This window comes from Drosophila arizonae, chromosome 5, assembly GCF_054131065.1.
Source record: "Drosophila arizonae isolate 15081-1271.41 chromosome 5, UAZ_ARI_1.0, whole genome shotgun sequence".
Taxonomy (NCBI): domain Eukaryota; kingdom Metazoa; phylum Arthropoda; class Insecta; order Diptera; family Drosophilidae; genus Drosophila; species Drosophila arizonae.
In genome coordinates, this window is record NC_142925.1 from 7,540,193 (window position 1) to 7,556,020 (window position 15,828).

The window sequence follows — 15,828 nt, forward strand, 5'->3', positions numbered from 1 at the left end:
AACAAACATACGCCCCATTTGAGTAACTATTGTAAGAAAATTGTTTTTGTTATTGTTTCTGTTTACTAGTTGTTTCACTTGTTTATTGTTCTTACTGTACATAATTAATACAATCTTTTTTGTTGGCGCTTTTTAGCTAAGAGGGGGTCTAAGTGTGCTTATCGTAATCAGCAAACGCATCAGCTGCATTATGCCAATCATCCGCCTCTTCATCAACATCATCATCATTATCATCATCACCATCATCATCGTCAAGTGCGCTCATCCACGTTTTGGGATCTCAGTCATAAGAAACCACAAACAACATCATCAACAACAACAACAACGCAATACTTGTATCTAGCGGTAGTTGACATAACACTAAGTACCTCTTCACTCTATTTTTATCTATAAATTTATATTAAATATATAATTTTTTATATATTTATAATTTGTTTAAGTTTAGCTTCTCTTTTGATTAGTTTATGTTGTTTTTATTTTTCATGTTTTGCTTGCGTTGCCTTTAAATTAATTAATTTGTTTATTGTTATGTTTCGTTCTTTTTTTTATTTTTCATCGCACACCTAATTGATAACGCCACCAAAACGCAGACATCTATCCCATATTGGGCAGTCTGCTGGGCGTGGACACATCGACGCATGCGAATGCCAGCAGCGGCCTAGACACGGCCATTGGCGACTTCTATGGCTACATCAGCAACACTAACAGCAGCAACAACATTAATAACAACAACAACAACAACAGCAGCAGCAATAACAACAACAACAACAGCAGCAACAGTCACTTACATGTCACAGCATCCGCGTCCAATGCATCGGCAGGCAGCAGCAATGTCCTGCGCCCAGGACACGCCAGCAGTCAGTCGCGTGATTCGTTTATGCAATGCAAGCACTGCAATCGCTACTATAAGTCGCATCAGAAACTGCAGGAGCATGTGCGCAAATACTGCCTGAAGCAGAAGAAATACAAGTGCGTGTCCTGCGAGTATCGTTCGCGGCGCAAGGATCATGTGCTGCGGCATGCGAAGCGTAAGCATTGCATGCTCTACGAGCGACTGCGCCACGACGAGGAGAGTCTCTATCTCATACGCAACGAGGACGACCAGAGCAATGATGATAATGATAACGATAATGATGGCGACAATGATAATGACAATGAGGTCGAGGACGCCGATGGCGGTGGCATGGATAGCGATGTTGCTGCCGCCCTATGCGAAATCAATTTCGATTTTGCGGGACGTGATCTGACCATAACGGCTGTGCCCATGCTGCAGGAGAGCGACGAGGACGATGATGACTATGATGAGGATGGCTAAAGCCTCTGCCTCTCTCACGCTCTCACTCTCGTTCTGCGTGTCTCTCTCTATCGCTGCCCCCTCACTCCCTCAGTGTGTGTGCGTGCCTGTTTGTGTGTGTTTGAAGCGTGAGGCGTAATTTGAAATGTTTACCAAATGAATACACATTAGTTTGTACTGTACGGGTCGCTCGGCCTGTTGCAGTCTTAGCTACAACTACCTCCAGATGTGTGCGTCTGCAGCAGCAGCAGCAAATTCATAGCTTTTTTTTTAGAGTGTAGCACACCCACTTATATCCATATATTAAACATACTTATATACACAGTTATAGAAATATATATATATAGTCTATTATCATAGCCAGTTGTTGTGGCAAACTCAAGCATGTCACATTCCTGCGCACAACGCACAAATTACTTAAACAAAGCAATATTTGAATATTGGACTTTACAAGAATTTTTACTGCAAAGCTGAGTTTACACGTGACAAATGATTTTTTTTAAGTTTTTAAACTCATTTTTTTTTAGCATTATTACTTGCAGAGAACAGAATTTTGAGGTTTTTTTTAACTATTTTTAATCAAATATTTTAAAATGTTTTGTATAATCTATGTAAATCCAAAAATAAGGTTTAAACTGCACATCTCAAAATTTATTCAGATAACTTTTCTGAAATGTAATTTTTTATGATAAATCAAATCTTATTTGAATAGAGATGCATTCAAGTTGTCTATAAGGGCGTAGCCTACATAACTCAATTTTCAAGCCATATAATGGCAGATGATGTATATCTATAACAATGTACTTATCACGTATCATAATTACTTTTATTTTATTTTATTTGCTCAGTTGAAAATATTTTCCTGATGGGTCTATATAAACTCAAAACAAAAGAGAGAGACAAGAGCCGTAATTGAAAGAACCAGAAAACACAATGCGAATAAAATTCTTTACAATCATAGGTGTTCAGTCATATAGAGAATATAACAGGAAGAATAGAAAAAAATATATTAGAAGTATAATACACGCATAATACATAATATAAACATTACAGAAATATAACAGAAAATATAGTAGAATGATATTGAGAATATAAAAGAAATTACTATTCAAAATATAGCAGAAATTATAACAAAAATACACTAGTATAACAATAAATTCAACAGAAGTTATAAAGAAAAATAGTAAAATTAATCAATTAAAATATATATAATAACAAATGTAATCACAGTAAAAATTTGTGTTTTGTTTATTTAACAGTCACGTGTAAACTAGAACTCAATTATTTGTGAGCATTCCGTTAATATTTTCTTTTCTTTTTAAAAAATTATTTTTATTTCTTTATTAATTTTATAGTTTTGTTAAACGTGTGCCTATCCCTTAGCCTAAGCTGATCGGTCCAAGACCAAAATTATTTATACCCAAAGGAAAACACTTAATTTGTTAATATGTCTGTGGTGGGTGTTTTTTGGTGTTTAGAAACTTCCAAAACCCTCTCTCTCTCTCTCTCTCGCTGTTTCTCAAATAAAATCTTGCCAGCATCAGTTCCAAAAATAAAAAAGTTTATTAAATTACAAATTAAATATTGTAAAGCAAACAAAGACTTAAAGCGCCATTATTTGCCACTACACATATTCCTCAGTTATACATATATATATATACCTATATATACACCTATATATATACGATACGCATATTTAAATACAGTGTGTATTTTTTGGTGTTATCAACAAATATGAATAAATAAATTGCACCATTGTAGTTGATAAAGAAAACTAAGTGAAATTTGTGTACATTTTTTTATATACCTAATATTATATAACTATTAAATAAATATCTATATATGTATGTAAATGAAAGCGATTAAGAATAAAAGCATACTTATAATAATAATTATAACATTCATTAATATCTCCAATTTAGTAGCTATAAATTCTGAATTTTCTTTTACTTCAATTTTTTATTTATTTATTTTTTTTTTTAGCATATATGTATTAAATGTAAAGTTTTGTTTCATTTAATATTCTCTGGCCCCCATTTACACGTTCTATTCGACACCCACACAAACACACACACCACAATTGGATGTTAATGCTGCAAGTAATTATATCAAAATATATAATCAATATTCTTCTCATAAACATTCAACAATTGCCTGTCTAATGTGCCGCTGGCAACTCTCTCTCTCTCTTCTCTTTACAGATGGTTACTGGACCATCTTGGAAACTGTGCCCTATTCCATAGCCAGCACAACGAGCCATAGTCAAACACTGAGCACGGCGCCAGCTCTGAGTTCGGCCAATGCCAGCAATTTGCTGTCGGGGGCAACTGTTGTTGTCGAACTGCCGCACGATGATCTGGGCAATCCCGTGGGCAATATACAGTATACGATACCGAGTTTGACCAAAAATGCCACCACAAACACGAATACCACCAGCCTGCACAAGCCACAGGCAACCACCATACAAATTGTGAAGCATCAGCATCACCAGCAGCGGCCACAAATTTCACTGCAGCAATGCATCGATGTACGACAGCAGCAACAGCAACAACAGCAACACCAACAACAGCAGCAACAGCAGCAGCAAACGCAAACGCGTCAAGAGTACATTAAAATAGATACATCTCGGCTAGAGGATAAGCTGCTGCTGCGTGATGTGATGCAGTATGGCGCCACCAGCATATCCATGACGAGCAGCACGACCAACGAGGTGGTCACCAGCCACGAGTCTGAGCTGCTGCTGACCGACGCGGACGAGGCGGAACGGGAACTCGAGCTGGCGGTCATCAAGAATGATCAGCATGAGGTGCTGTTGCACGGCGACGACGACGACGACGACTATGTGGACAAGCTGCCCTGCGTGGCCGATGCTGGGCAGCAGGCCGACAAACTCTATGTGAATGGTCTGAGCGAGGTGCATGCCACCATGGCACTGCACCAGGTCAACAACGAGCTGGCCATCGATGATGCCAAATACGCGTGCAATGTCTGTGGCAAAACCTACAAGATCAAGGGCTCCCTGAAGCGCCACAAGAACTACGAGTGCGGCGTAGAGCCCACACTCAAGTGTCCCCATTGTCCGCACAAATGCAAATACAAATCCGATTTGCGCAAGCACATGAATCAAAAACACTCCGAATCGGGCGATACGCTGCTACTGAGCAATTAAAGCCATATTCAGATGATGGGTTAAGGGTGGAGATGGACAGGCCTAGAAGTTTTCGCAAGTACATCTTTCACAAAAATTATTTGGGGTAGTAGAAGCTATCAAAATATGGAGGAATATATTAGGAATTATGAGAAATATATTTTGGCTTTTTTTTTTTTTTTATTTTAAAAGGTTTATTATGTTATTTTTATATATTTATAATATTGCTTTTATTTTATTTTATTTATTATTTTTTTTTTTTTTATTATTTACTCATATTTATAAAGTGGAAGAGAAATAAATTCATAGTATATACAATAAGATATTTTCAATTTTTATAACAGTATATCTATTATTATTATTATTTTTGTTGCCTGGCTTAAACTAGTTTTATAATGTTTCAACTACTCATTCTACTATCAATTAAATTCAAATCAAGTTTCTATGCCCTCCAAGGGCCTGTCCTATTTTAAAAAAGTCCAAACTACATTTATACTATACATATATATATATATATATATATATATATATATATATATATATTATATAAAATTTGTTGTTGTCTTACTCTTAGGTACTTATTATATATTATATATATAAAAACAAGTTTTTAATCTGACTATTGCAAATTGTGTGTAGTAGGGTTTTGTAACATAGCCATAGATATGATCTCAAACTTAAACTTATTAAATATTAAAATTAGATACATAAGTTTTAAACGAATTTCATTAGCCAAAAGAAGCAAACAAATTTAAAACCAAATTAATTTTAGTTCAATTTTTGCTCAACAAGTTTTGAGTATATGTAGACAGACCCACAAACACATACGTAACATACTTTGTTAAAAAATTTACTATCTATAAGTATTTATGATAGAGCAACACTAACAACATGAAATTAAAGTATATCTAAAATTGTACATGATAATAATTAAATTAATAAATGTTTTCAATTTATGCGCATTGTACAATTTACTAATAATTTTAATATTTGAATTTTCTTTTTAATATTTATTTAGAAAATATTTGTTTCTATGCTCATTATTAATATGAATTTCTTTTTTGTAGGTTTTGCTGCTGCCGCTGCTGCTGCTGATTGCTGCTAAGAACTGGCCCCAAAAATTGAAAAAGGTCCTTAAAAACTCAAAACATTTTTGTTCAAGTAGCTAATCCAAAAAACAAAAAAATGACGAGTAAAATGAAATCATTTAACAAAATCTTTTGCGGCATCTTAGTAAACAAAAAACAGACATAATAAACGATTCAAATTGTTGATTCAAACAAATTTGTGTATTCATCAGCAAACTATCATCTATCTCCTGCCATATAGCATATGCAATATGTAAAATCTATGTATATATGTGTGTGCGATTGCTGCTGTTTGTCATTCACATTTTACAATTGTCATTTGTTGTCTTCTCTATTCATCTATATGCTGCTTAGATTTCATGCGACATGGCCCTAAGAATCAGCTGCTCTGCCAGTGCGGACGATACTACAACACAATGAATCGCCTGATGCTGCATCAGAGCGAGGAGTGCCAGGACTTTAAGCGCTTCCAGTGTGACTATTGTCTCAAGTGGTTCAAGCGACGATCCCATCTGAATCGGCACAAGAAACTGCATCAGGCGGAGCTGGAAGAGGAAAGCTGGCATCCCAATCAGCGACTAAATCAAAAGCAAGACAAACAGTCAAAGGCGACAACAACAACAACAACAACAGCAGCATCAGGAACAACTGCAGCAAGCAGAAGATCGACTCGCCTTTTGAGCGCCATCGATCCAATGTTTTTATATACGACTGAAATCAAATTGGAATATGATCCATCTGATCTGGACTTAAGTTAAGCGTATTTTGTGGCTAGGCCCATATATGTTTTTGTTGTAGTTAATTATTTTCACTCGATAAGTTATAAACTGATGTAATTATATTAGCCAAGTTTCTCGTTAATGCCAAATTCTTAGTTTTTTTCTATTGTGTATGTAAATAAAATGAAGAAAGAAACTCGCATTTGGAACATGCATTTCTTTTCCTTTTGTTTTTTCACTTTCTTCTACTTCGAACAGCTGTAAAGACTTTGTGTATATATATGTGTGTGTATGAATGCATCTGTGCATTTCATTAATTTATTAATTAATTTATCTACAATAATTACTGTAAAAAGTTGCTTAACTTTTGGTTAGTTCGATTAGTTTGGATTTATGATTTATATTTTTATTTTGATTTGTCCACAAAAATGTTCTCTCTCTTTGCAGTCAGCAGCCCAGTGAGGAAGTACAATTTGCGTGGCCAGGACAGTGCCACGCCCAGCACATCGAAGCAGCTGACCAAGGTCAAGGAGACAACGAGGAGTGAGAACGAGGAACCCACGACAGCTCAACGCCAATCGCCCAACAATAACAACAATAGCAGCGGCAACAACAACAACAACAACAGCAACAACAATGTTAAGAAACCATTGGTTAACAATACAGACGCATTGATAGCCCTACAGCAACTGGCCTCCATATCGACGGCTCGTTCGCTGCAGCACCTGGTGCCGCACCTGCCACAGAACCTGCACATTGACACCAGCAGCCTCGTAGCGGGTCGCAAGTTGCCCCGCCAGAGCTCCAAGCGCACACCACAGTACGAATCGAATCGATGTCCGCTGTGCGCACGCGTCTATCGCTCGCAGGCCTTCCTCAACGAGCATATGCGCAAGGAGCATTCGGTTTTGATATAAGAGAGCTTATAGAAAAATATGAGATATTGAATAGATTTATATCATTTATAGCAACATAAATGCCTTCTGCTTGAGTGAAGCGTAGAGTTTTCTAAGATATCAGCTAAGCTAAAATCTATTTGCCAGACTAAACAACTTAAGTTTTCTATACAGTCTAATCAGACCTATGAACAATTTTGATAATAGAGTAGATACAGCAAACGGAAAATTTGTTAAAATATTTGTAGTTTCATAATTCATCGATTATATATCATTTATAATATATATATCATCATCATCGTATTAGGAATTGATAAAGTTCAATCTAGAGATGCAAGTTTTTATCATACTATTAAAGGAGCCAAGGCTGAATTTGCGAAGTGAAATTTAGATTCCAAGTTTTCGTACAGTTCAAATTGAAATAGGAAAGAAACAAAAAATATATATACACTATATATTTATCAAATTGAGACCAAAAATTACATATATATATATTATTGAAACAGCTCATATAAAGTTGTTATATAACTAGTTAGTACTACTAAATAATATACTTCTGCTAATTATTCTTATTACTCTAGTTGGGCATAGGCCAAAATTCGCTTAGATCAAATATAACTAACGTATTTTTGAAAAATTGAATTATTTTCAAGCATTTTCTCGTTGACTTTTGAACAAGTTTAGCTTATTTTGTTAGCCTAGATATAAGTGACTAAATATTAGCTGAGCTGGGCGCTTAATTAGTCAACTTAAGATTGGACCAATGAAGCTTTTTTATACCTGTTGCTAAAACACTTAAAATTAAATAAATGATAAAGCGCATGCCAAAAAAAAAATAAAAAATAAAAAAATAAAAATAAAAAAGAATACAAAATAAAAACTAAATTTGAAACAATTAAAATCTGTTAAATTAAATTTTATAAAATTATATATTTTTTAAATTATGTTATACATTATTTTTTATTCCTCATATTTATTTCCATATGCCAGAAAATTGAAGCAATAATTTTTCTCATATTTATTTTGGTACGTACAATTTTTTTTTATATTTATATATTTTATTAAAATTTGATTTCTTTACAGATTTATTTATTTTTTGATTTGGAATGCTGGAAACCCTATTTCATTTTTTGGAGTCACAGGTAAATATGTAATATTAAAATTAAATAGTTGGAAAATTGTTGAGTTCCGCAGGCAGAGCAAAGAAATATGGATATAATTCCATTTCGTTTCGCATTTCAATGGATTTAAGGCTAATCCTTTAACCAAAACAGGTTTGCAGCTATTGTCGCTGGTTCGGGGTGGTTTCTGCCCTTGAAATGGAATGCACAATATACAGATTACAAATTTGGCCAACCACACAAAGCGCAACTAACTGGACTGTACTGCCGCAGTTGCCTATCTATATCTAGGGATCTCTGTTCTCTCCTTCCTTCTCTTTCGCTCTCTCTGTCTCTCAAATACACCCACATAGGAAATATTTGAAAAACATTTGTGCGCAGATAAATCACGTTCCAAACTCGGCTTCACTCTAAAAATAAGTTTCACAGCCTCAACATATCTTACTCTCGCTCTCCTCTCTCTGCCTCTCTCACTCGCACTCTAGCACTCTACGCTGTTTGTGTGGCTTGTGTTTTATTTATATGCTGTATTTCGGTTGCCTGTCGAGCGGCTTTTGCTTTTGCTTTTGGTTTTGTACTTCCCACGGCGCATTTCCAAACAATTTTCCATTTGGCAATTTCGTGCCTGAATTTTATTTTTATACATTTTCATTTTCTTCGTTTCCTTTTGGGCTTTGCCTTCGCAAAGTCCAGTAAACAGGATACACACTAAACATACGCATGCATACACAAATGTATGTATATGTGTGTATATGTATGTATGTGTATATGGAACTTCCAAAGGTCTGCCTAGTTTCTATTGTCTTGAAGCTATTTTTATACACATGCATTTCAATTCAAAATTCCTAGAAGCTAGAGATACATTCGTTTCGCTTTCTCTGTTATTGAGAAACGTTTCTTATACAATACCTAAACGATTATAAAATAATTTAGGCTTTAGTAATTATAGATAAATTGAGCACAACTGAATTTGAAAGCTACATAATCAAATAACACTGATTATATATTTTTCTATATACAAAATCTATATTTATATACTTATTTATATATATCTATTGACATATATATCTATTTCTGTATATATCATAGTTGAAACCACTCAATGATTGTTAAGAACCTCTCAAGTTTCCTAAGTAAATTATTAGCTGATAACTGATAAGATCTATCTTTGAGAGCCCTTACATACACACACATACATACATACATACATCTCAGCGATTACAAAAGCTGATTATACTTTGCTTTACATTGCTTGCCCTCCTTTATCAACTTTATTTGTTTAGCTAATGGAAACTGCGCATCAAAAGCGAAATTCCTTTAATTTGTTGTCAAGCCCTCCCTTAAGTTTTTCACTCAGTGCTATATATACATATAAGCCATATGCTGACCTTGAAACGCATATTATGTATGTATATGGGCATTTGCTTACAGCTGTAGGAAAGAAAACACCCGAAACACCACCGGAAGCTGCTCTTGAGCACGCTCATACACAAATATACACACACACACAAACACATATACATAAACATGCTCATATAGAAACTGTGCGCCTGCGCAAATGCTTTCCATTGCTCTCACTCTCTCCCTCTCGCTCGCTCTCTCGAACAGCCCACACGCTCTGCTTGTAGAGAAAGTTTTGCTGGTGGGAGAGTTTTGCCTGGAATATGCCAGATATAGAAGGAATACGAGTTAGGTAGAAAATAGAATAACACATAAATGAGAAAATGAGCAAAGAGTAAAAATAAATCAAGGACCCGCACTCCGACCCGGATCAAGCAGGCCTTAAGCCTTGGGTACACTTGCTGTGCAAGCAGCAACAGATACACACACACACACACACACAGATACACACGCTCGCACTCACACATCCACAATACAAGGGCAGGCAGGCAGGCCACACGAAACTAGATTTTTCCCGAATGTTTTATTTGTTGCAGTTGCAGTTGCTGCATTTGTTTGCCTGCCATTGGTTGCAGCTGCAGCGCTGCCATCGGGATTTGAGGATCTTCGCTTGCCTGCTTTGTGGTGCTTGGAAAATTGTTAAGCTGCGCTCTCGTCTAGTGCAGTTTCGTTTGTGTTGCCGTGTAGACGCTTTTCCACGCGCTTGCGCGTGGGCTTCTGCTTTTAGCTAGGCAAAGTGAGCTTCAAGCAAGCTCCAGCTTGCAGAGCAAATGTGTAGCCTGTAAACTTTAATCTTTTCTTAAAGCTCCGCCTGCATAAAAGCTACAACAACACAAAGCCAAACTGCACTTGAGCACCTGTTTATATACAAGTAATTAATCAATTTTTTATTGTATTTTTCAGCTGGACCAAATGGATTTAAACACTTGACGGAAATACTTGGAAAATGTTTAAGAAAATTGGCATTAATCTATTTTCTTTATCTTTTTAGATATGCGGCAGGTAAAGATAACGAGTTAAAAACAAAATTTTATGGTTACGGTACAAACAAATCACAGCCACCATCATGAACACCAACAGCACCACCAAGCACCACCACCACCACAACATCAACTCAACAAAAAAAAAAAAAAAAAAAAAAAAACCAAATCACAAACATTTTCATTTTCATTTTCATTTGCAAATAAACATGTCGGAATACAGAAAAGAAAATCAGCCATAAATTTTTCGTTTTTATTTAATGTGTTTTAAATTATTAATAAATTTTTTAATTATGTGTACTTAGCTTTATATAATTATTTGTCAACCAAAAGTTATGTTTTAATATAATTTTAAATTTGTTTATATATTTTTTAATTAATAATTTTGCATGCTTTTTTATACAACTAACCAAAAATTTATTTATTTTTAAAATGACATTTAAGATTTTATTTGCTGCATCTAACCCAAGCAATCCAGGTTCTGTTGAAAACTCATCACTTGCTTTTTCATTTGTGTTATCGTGAATACATATACGTGTGTATAAATATATATATTTGAAGCTGTTAGGAATCTGATTTTTAGCAGAAATTTGAAACTAATCGAAAATGTTTTCATCTACAGATCTCAGTCTTAAAGAGAACACGGCACCCGCCTTGCCAGTGGGCGAGATTCAACGGGGACTACAGCGCAGCATAATCAATGTGAAGCGCGATGAGCAGAAGCTGCAGCTGCCGACCTCGCGTCGCAAGCGTTTGTCGGTCTCCGAAGTGTCCGACATGCTCTTCGAATTCTACAAGACAAAGTCGGCCAAAGCGCCGAAGCAACAGCAGCCACAGCAGCTGCTGCCAACGGATGCCGTCGAGCTGAGTAAGTACGGTCAGGTGTCGCCAACATCGGCGGAGACGTTGGAGCCATCGAGCATTGCTGCGATCGCTGTATACGGTGCTGCCTCTGAGACGGCTTCAAAAAACTTGCTGGCTGATGAAATGCAACAACTGAGCGCTGCCGCTGGCGCTGGACCATTTCATCCACGCCTCAAATACTCACTGAAGACAGCGGTGCCCGCCGAGCTTAATATGCCTAGCGGCATTACGGCCATACCCACCTCCGTGCTGGTGGCCAATACAGCTGCTGCCGCAGCAGCAACAGCAGTCACGGCACCTGTTCACAAGCCGCCAGCTGCGGCCATAGCCGAGGCTCTGATGCGCAACGGGCTGCACAGCTTCCAGCAGCAGCTGCGGGCGCAAGAGATTCTGCGCCAGCAGACGCCGCAGCAACGCTTGAAAGAGGAGCCGGACAGCAATGGCAATGCCACCGAGGTGACACCCACCAAGATCTTGGAGAATTTGTTGCGTAAGCAGCAGCAGCGCGATATGCGGCACTCGGAGTGCGAGAACGAACCGGGCTCCTCCACCGAGGATGAGGACGATGCACGCTACGGTGCCTTTGAAGATATACAACTGATGGATCAGTCAGCCGGCGGCGTCAATATCGGCGGCGGCAAATTTGGCAACTATGCTCTGAATATGTTCACCTCAAATGCGAATAGCTCTGCGGGTTCGATGAAGGAGGCACAGGCGCAGGCCTTTCGCCAGCTGGAGTTCACGTTGAGCGATTACGGAGGCAGCAGCAGCAATGGCAGCACCACCAGCCCCAATGGCATTGGCCTGGATGGGGAGCCCGTATACGAGTGCCGTCACTGCGGCAAGAAGTACCGCTGGAAGTCGACGCTGCGTCGCCACGAGAATGTCGAATGCGGCGGTAAGGAGCCGGCTCATCAGTGTCCCTATTGTCCGTACAAGTCGAAGCAGCGCGGTAATCTGGGCGTTCATGTGCGCAAACATCATACGGATCTGCCTCAGCTGCCCAGCAAGCGGCGCTCCAAGTACTCAATGACAATGGAGGGTGGCGGCGGCGGAATGGGAGGTGGAGGTAGTGCGTTAAGCCTCAGTGGCTCCATATCGGACGACTCACAGGGCAAGCTGATCATTGACTGCAATAAGTGAATGCGAATTACAAGCTACGATTATACCATACCAAATAACAAACAAATACTATTGTGGGCGGGTCAACGACGGGGGCAACAATTGTAACTTCCACTTAAATTGATATTTTTCTTTGCATCCTGCGGAACGGGAGAAGCGTGTCTATGTTTCATTTTTAATTTGTCTATAGAATGAACACAAATTTATATCACTATGTCTTGTCATTTTGTGTGTCATCAAAAAAAAAAAAACAGATTTGAACAAAAATTTAATTATTTTATGTATAATTGTAATATTTTAATTTATGTTTTTGTAAGCAGTGCAAACAATTCTAATCAAGCATATAATCAAAATCACAAATGAAACCAATTTAGTATTAAGTTAATGACATTTTCAAACGTATTATTTACACACCATTTTTTATAGTCTAATGAAAATGTATTTCCAGCAAAAAAAAAAAAAGAAAACAAATATGAGACGAAGAGAAGAAAAGCAGAGAGTCGACGTTGATATTTTGCAAATTGATATTTTATACTGTCTTAAGCAATTATTTAAATATTTTTGTATGGACTTTTAACTAAGCGATTATTATCTCAATTTTGGACCACGTATGGAAAGACGTTCAAAGCTAAGCCCACCTTATCTATAATAATAAAATGCCAAAAATTAAGCGTTTTATTTGACTCGACATAGGAAAGAAAATACTTAAGAGAAACACCATATAAAAATCTTAACCAAGTTTCCATTATAAAAGAAAATACTATCCATGCCCAAAGATCTCTCTATTTATATATTTGAATTTTGCCTTATCGTATCTATAGAAATCTCTTCTAAAATTCATTTTAAATACTCCACAAAAATTAAAAAAAAGGAAGAGACATCCCATATACGAATCCTGTCCAACTTTTATTATGTAGTAGTATTAATAGGTTCCATTTCCAAATTTTACTTTAACATATCATATTCAGTATAAAAAATTCAAGATATATCTATTCCTAACCTTATCTATAAGTACCCCGAAAAGAAAAATAAGAAAATGCGAGACTAATCATATCCAAATCTTGCCCAATACTCCACTTACATCAGAACCTTGTCCCAAAGATCTTTAACTATTTATTTAGTTTATCCTTAAATTTTGCCCAATCTACGATCTCCTCGATCAATGCCATATTAGGTATTTATACTATTTACAAATTTTGACTGATTATTCATTCATATATCTAAGATTCTAAATTATATATAAAAAATTGTCAATAGATTATGGATTCAGCAAATTTATTATTCAAACCAAATTATTATATATCATACATTGACTTTTTAAGACTGAAAGCAATTATATTTAGGTTTTTATTTTACCATGACCAAAAAAAAAAAAAAAAAAAAAATTTTTTTGAAAATTTTAATATGATTCCCGAACCAAAAAAAAAAAAAAAAAGAAGTAAAACAAATACTTTTTATATACAAATGTATTTTTATAAAGTTTTAAATATGCATATATATATATATTTTAAATACCATTTTGAGTAGAAATATTATGATAAAAAATTTTCCAACGAATGGATTGAAATTTCTCCATGAAGACATTTTTAAAGAATTTGTTGGCAGTCAAACTGTCAGAAAAAGAGAAGAGAAAATCTGCTAAGACATGTATTATCATTAATCTATATACACATACACATATATATTCTCACACTTTGAATAAAACACGATCATTTTTTGCTTTTACAACTATAAATATATATTTGATTTTAATATGCTGTTTTGTACTTTATAACTGCATTAACAATACTCGATGTGTCAGAGATTACGATGTGATTGGCGAGCGGGGGGAGTTAACGATAGATTTTAAACCAAATGCACCAAAGGTAAACGGAATATTTTGTTATCTTCAAAAGGCTCTGAGAGTGCGTGTGTGCAAGAGTGGTCATAAGAGTTTCAAATAGTTCAAGTCATCTTTAATAAGAGCAGCCGATGGCGACGCTCAGGAAATCCTCAAAGCCAATGGTAATTGTTCCATTCTGCTGGGTATCGCGTTGTCTGAAGGCCTCCGTAAAGCGCTGTATCTGCACGCAGAGTACTATGAACTGATCCACAGATACCTCTCTATGATTCTGTGGATCACTTTTCTTCACCAGGAAGTTTATAAATTCCGGCGTAAAGCGAAAGCCCATTTGTGTGAATGCTGTAAAAGAAAAGTATTAAATGACATAATATGTTATATATAGTATCACCAGAAACTCACCTTGCGTCAGTTCGCTCTCTTCAATGTGACCAGAGCCATCCTTATCGTAGGTCTTAAACACCTGCAGCCATTGATTTATGTAGTTGTAGAGCTTCTCGAACTCGTAGACGTCGATGGTGCCAGAAGCGTCGTTATCGAACATGCCTAAAAGGAGGGCAGCACATAAAAATTGTGATAAACATTATAAACCGTTAAATAAACAAACCAAAAATGTTTGTCTAGTGCGAAGCTCTCTATTCGTCATTCTAAACAAATATACAAGTCTTTAGATTCTGAGGGTCAGCTGGAAAATATTTTACTACCTACACATAAATGTTTATTTGTATTAAATGCGCAATTAACTAAGTCAATTTTGAATGTACTTTTAGCCGTTACAAAGTGAAAGATACCACCCTGTGCTTAGCAACGAATATTTTCCACTACCCCAGTTATTCAAATAAGAACTCCCATCTCATTTATACACTGACTGATTCACTGACTCATTTCCCTATTTCACATCGCAGGCCAACTTACTTATCATCAATTTGCATGCGTTGTCCGAGAAATTTTGGCCACGCCCATTGATCAAAGCTGCCTTTAATTCTGTGGAATTAATATGACCAGAACGATCCCTGTCCACCATGGCAAACCATTGATGAGCTTGTGGTGAAACTTGTGCGTTTTGGGGCGGAAAGGCTCCTGGAGGGGCAGCATAGCCACCACCTTGCTGTCCATAAGGATTGTAACCACCGCCCTTTATGAAAATAATACATTTAAAGACTTTCCAATTAGAAATACGTGAATTGATCAACTTACGTAGGACATTTTACTTAATGGAATTCGACTTTGATGTTAATTAGTTAGACCAGAAGTACAAAACACGATAGAGAAAGCACAGCTGTAAATACATGTGCGATATATATACATATGTGCGTCATGTAGATATCGATAAATTGGTTGCGACGCAACACTAC

The 15,828-nt window shown here is 36.4% G+C and overlaps 4 protein-coding genes across 6 annotated transcripts in view; 3 read left to right on the plus strand and 1 right to left on the minus strand.

The window, feature by feature from the left end:
• lola (longitudinals lacking) overlaps positions 1–8,046 on the plus strand; it is a 74,665-nt gene extending 66,619 nt beyond the window's left edge. Inside the window, exon 6 of one of the 2 annotated variants that reach the window (XM_018009634.2) lies at positions 591–3,186. In XM_018009634.2, coding sequence (XP_017865123.1) covers positions 591–1,315 — 725 coding nt within the window. In that variant the 3' untranslated portion in view covers positions 1,316–3,186. Of the gene's footprint in view, positions 1–590; positions 3,187–6,696 lie in introns of those variants that run through there. The other variant, XM_018009640.2, reaches the window with a different exon arrangement.
• On the plus strand, positions 4,470–6,451 carry LOC149268432 (uncharacterized). Of its 2 annotated transcripts, none has more exons than XM_089470181.1 (2): positions 4,470–5,572; positions 5,885–6,451. In XM_089470181.1, the coding sequence occupies exon 2, from the start codon at positions 5,890–5,892 to the stop codon at positions 6,286–6,288; it is 399 nt and encodes a 132-aa protein (XP_089326307.1). In that variant the 5' UTR covers positions 4,470–5,572; positions 5,885–5,889; the 3' UTR covers positions 6,289–6,451. The 2 variants fall into 2 exon arrangements, with proteins under 2 accessions (XP_089326307.1, XP_089326306.1); XM_089470180.1 differs by lacking the exon at positions 4,470–5,572 and adding an exon at positions 5,579–5,802.
• Positions 7,477–13,303, plus strand: pre-lola-G (zinc finger protein pre-lola-G). Its single transcript, XM_089469971.1, has 4 exons — positions 7,477–7,511; positions 8,229–8,287; positions 10,571–10,669; positions 11,270–13,303. The coding sequence occupies exons 1-4, from the start codon at positions 7,477–7,479 to the stop codon at positions 12,652–12,654; spliced, it is 1,578 nt and encodes a 525-aa protein (XP_089326097.1). The 3' UTR covers positions 12,655–13,303.
• A 1,032-nt stretch (positions 13,304–14,335) lies between these two features.
• Positions 14,336–15,823, minus strand: Pef (penta-EF-hand domain containing protein peflin). The gene is made up of 4 exons (XM_018009672.2): positions 15,671–15,823; positions 15,389–15,608; positions 14,876–15,019; positions 14,336–14,815 (listed from the first exon to the last, which is right to left on the minus strand). Exons 1-4 carry the CDS (start codon positions 15,677–15,679, stop codon positions 14,589–14,591), a joined length of 600 nt encoding a protein of 199 aa, XP_017865161.1. The 5' UTR covers positions 15,680–15,823; the 3' UTR covers positions 14,336–14,588.
• Between the last annotated feature and the right edge of the window lie 5 nt (positions 15,824–15,828).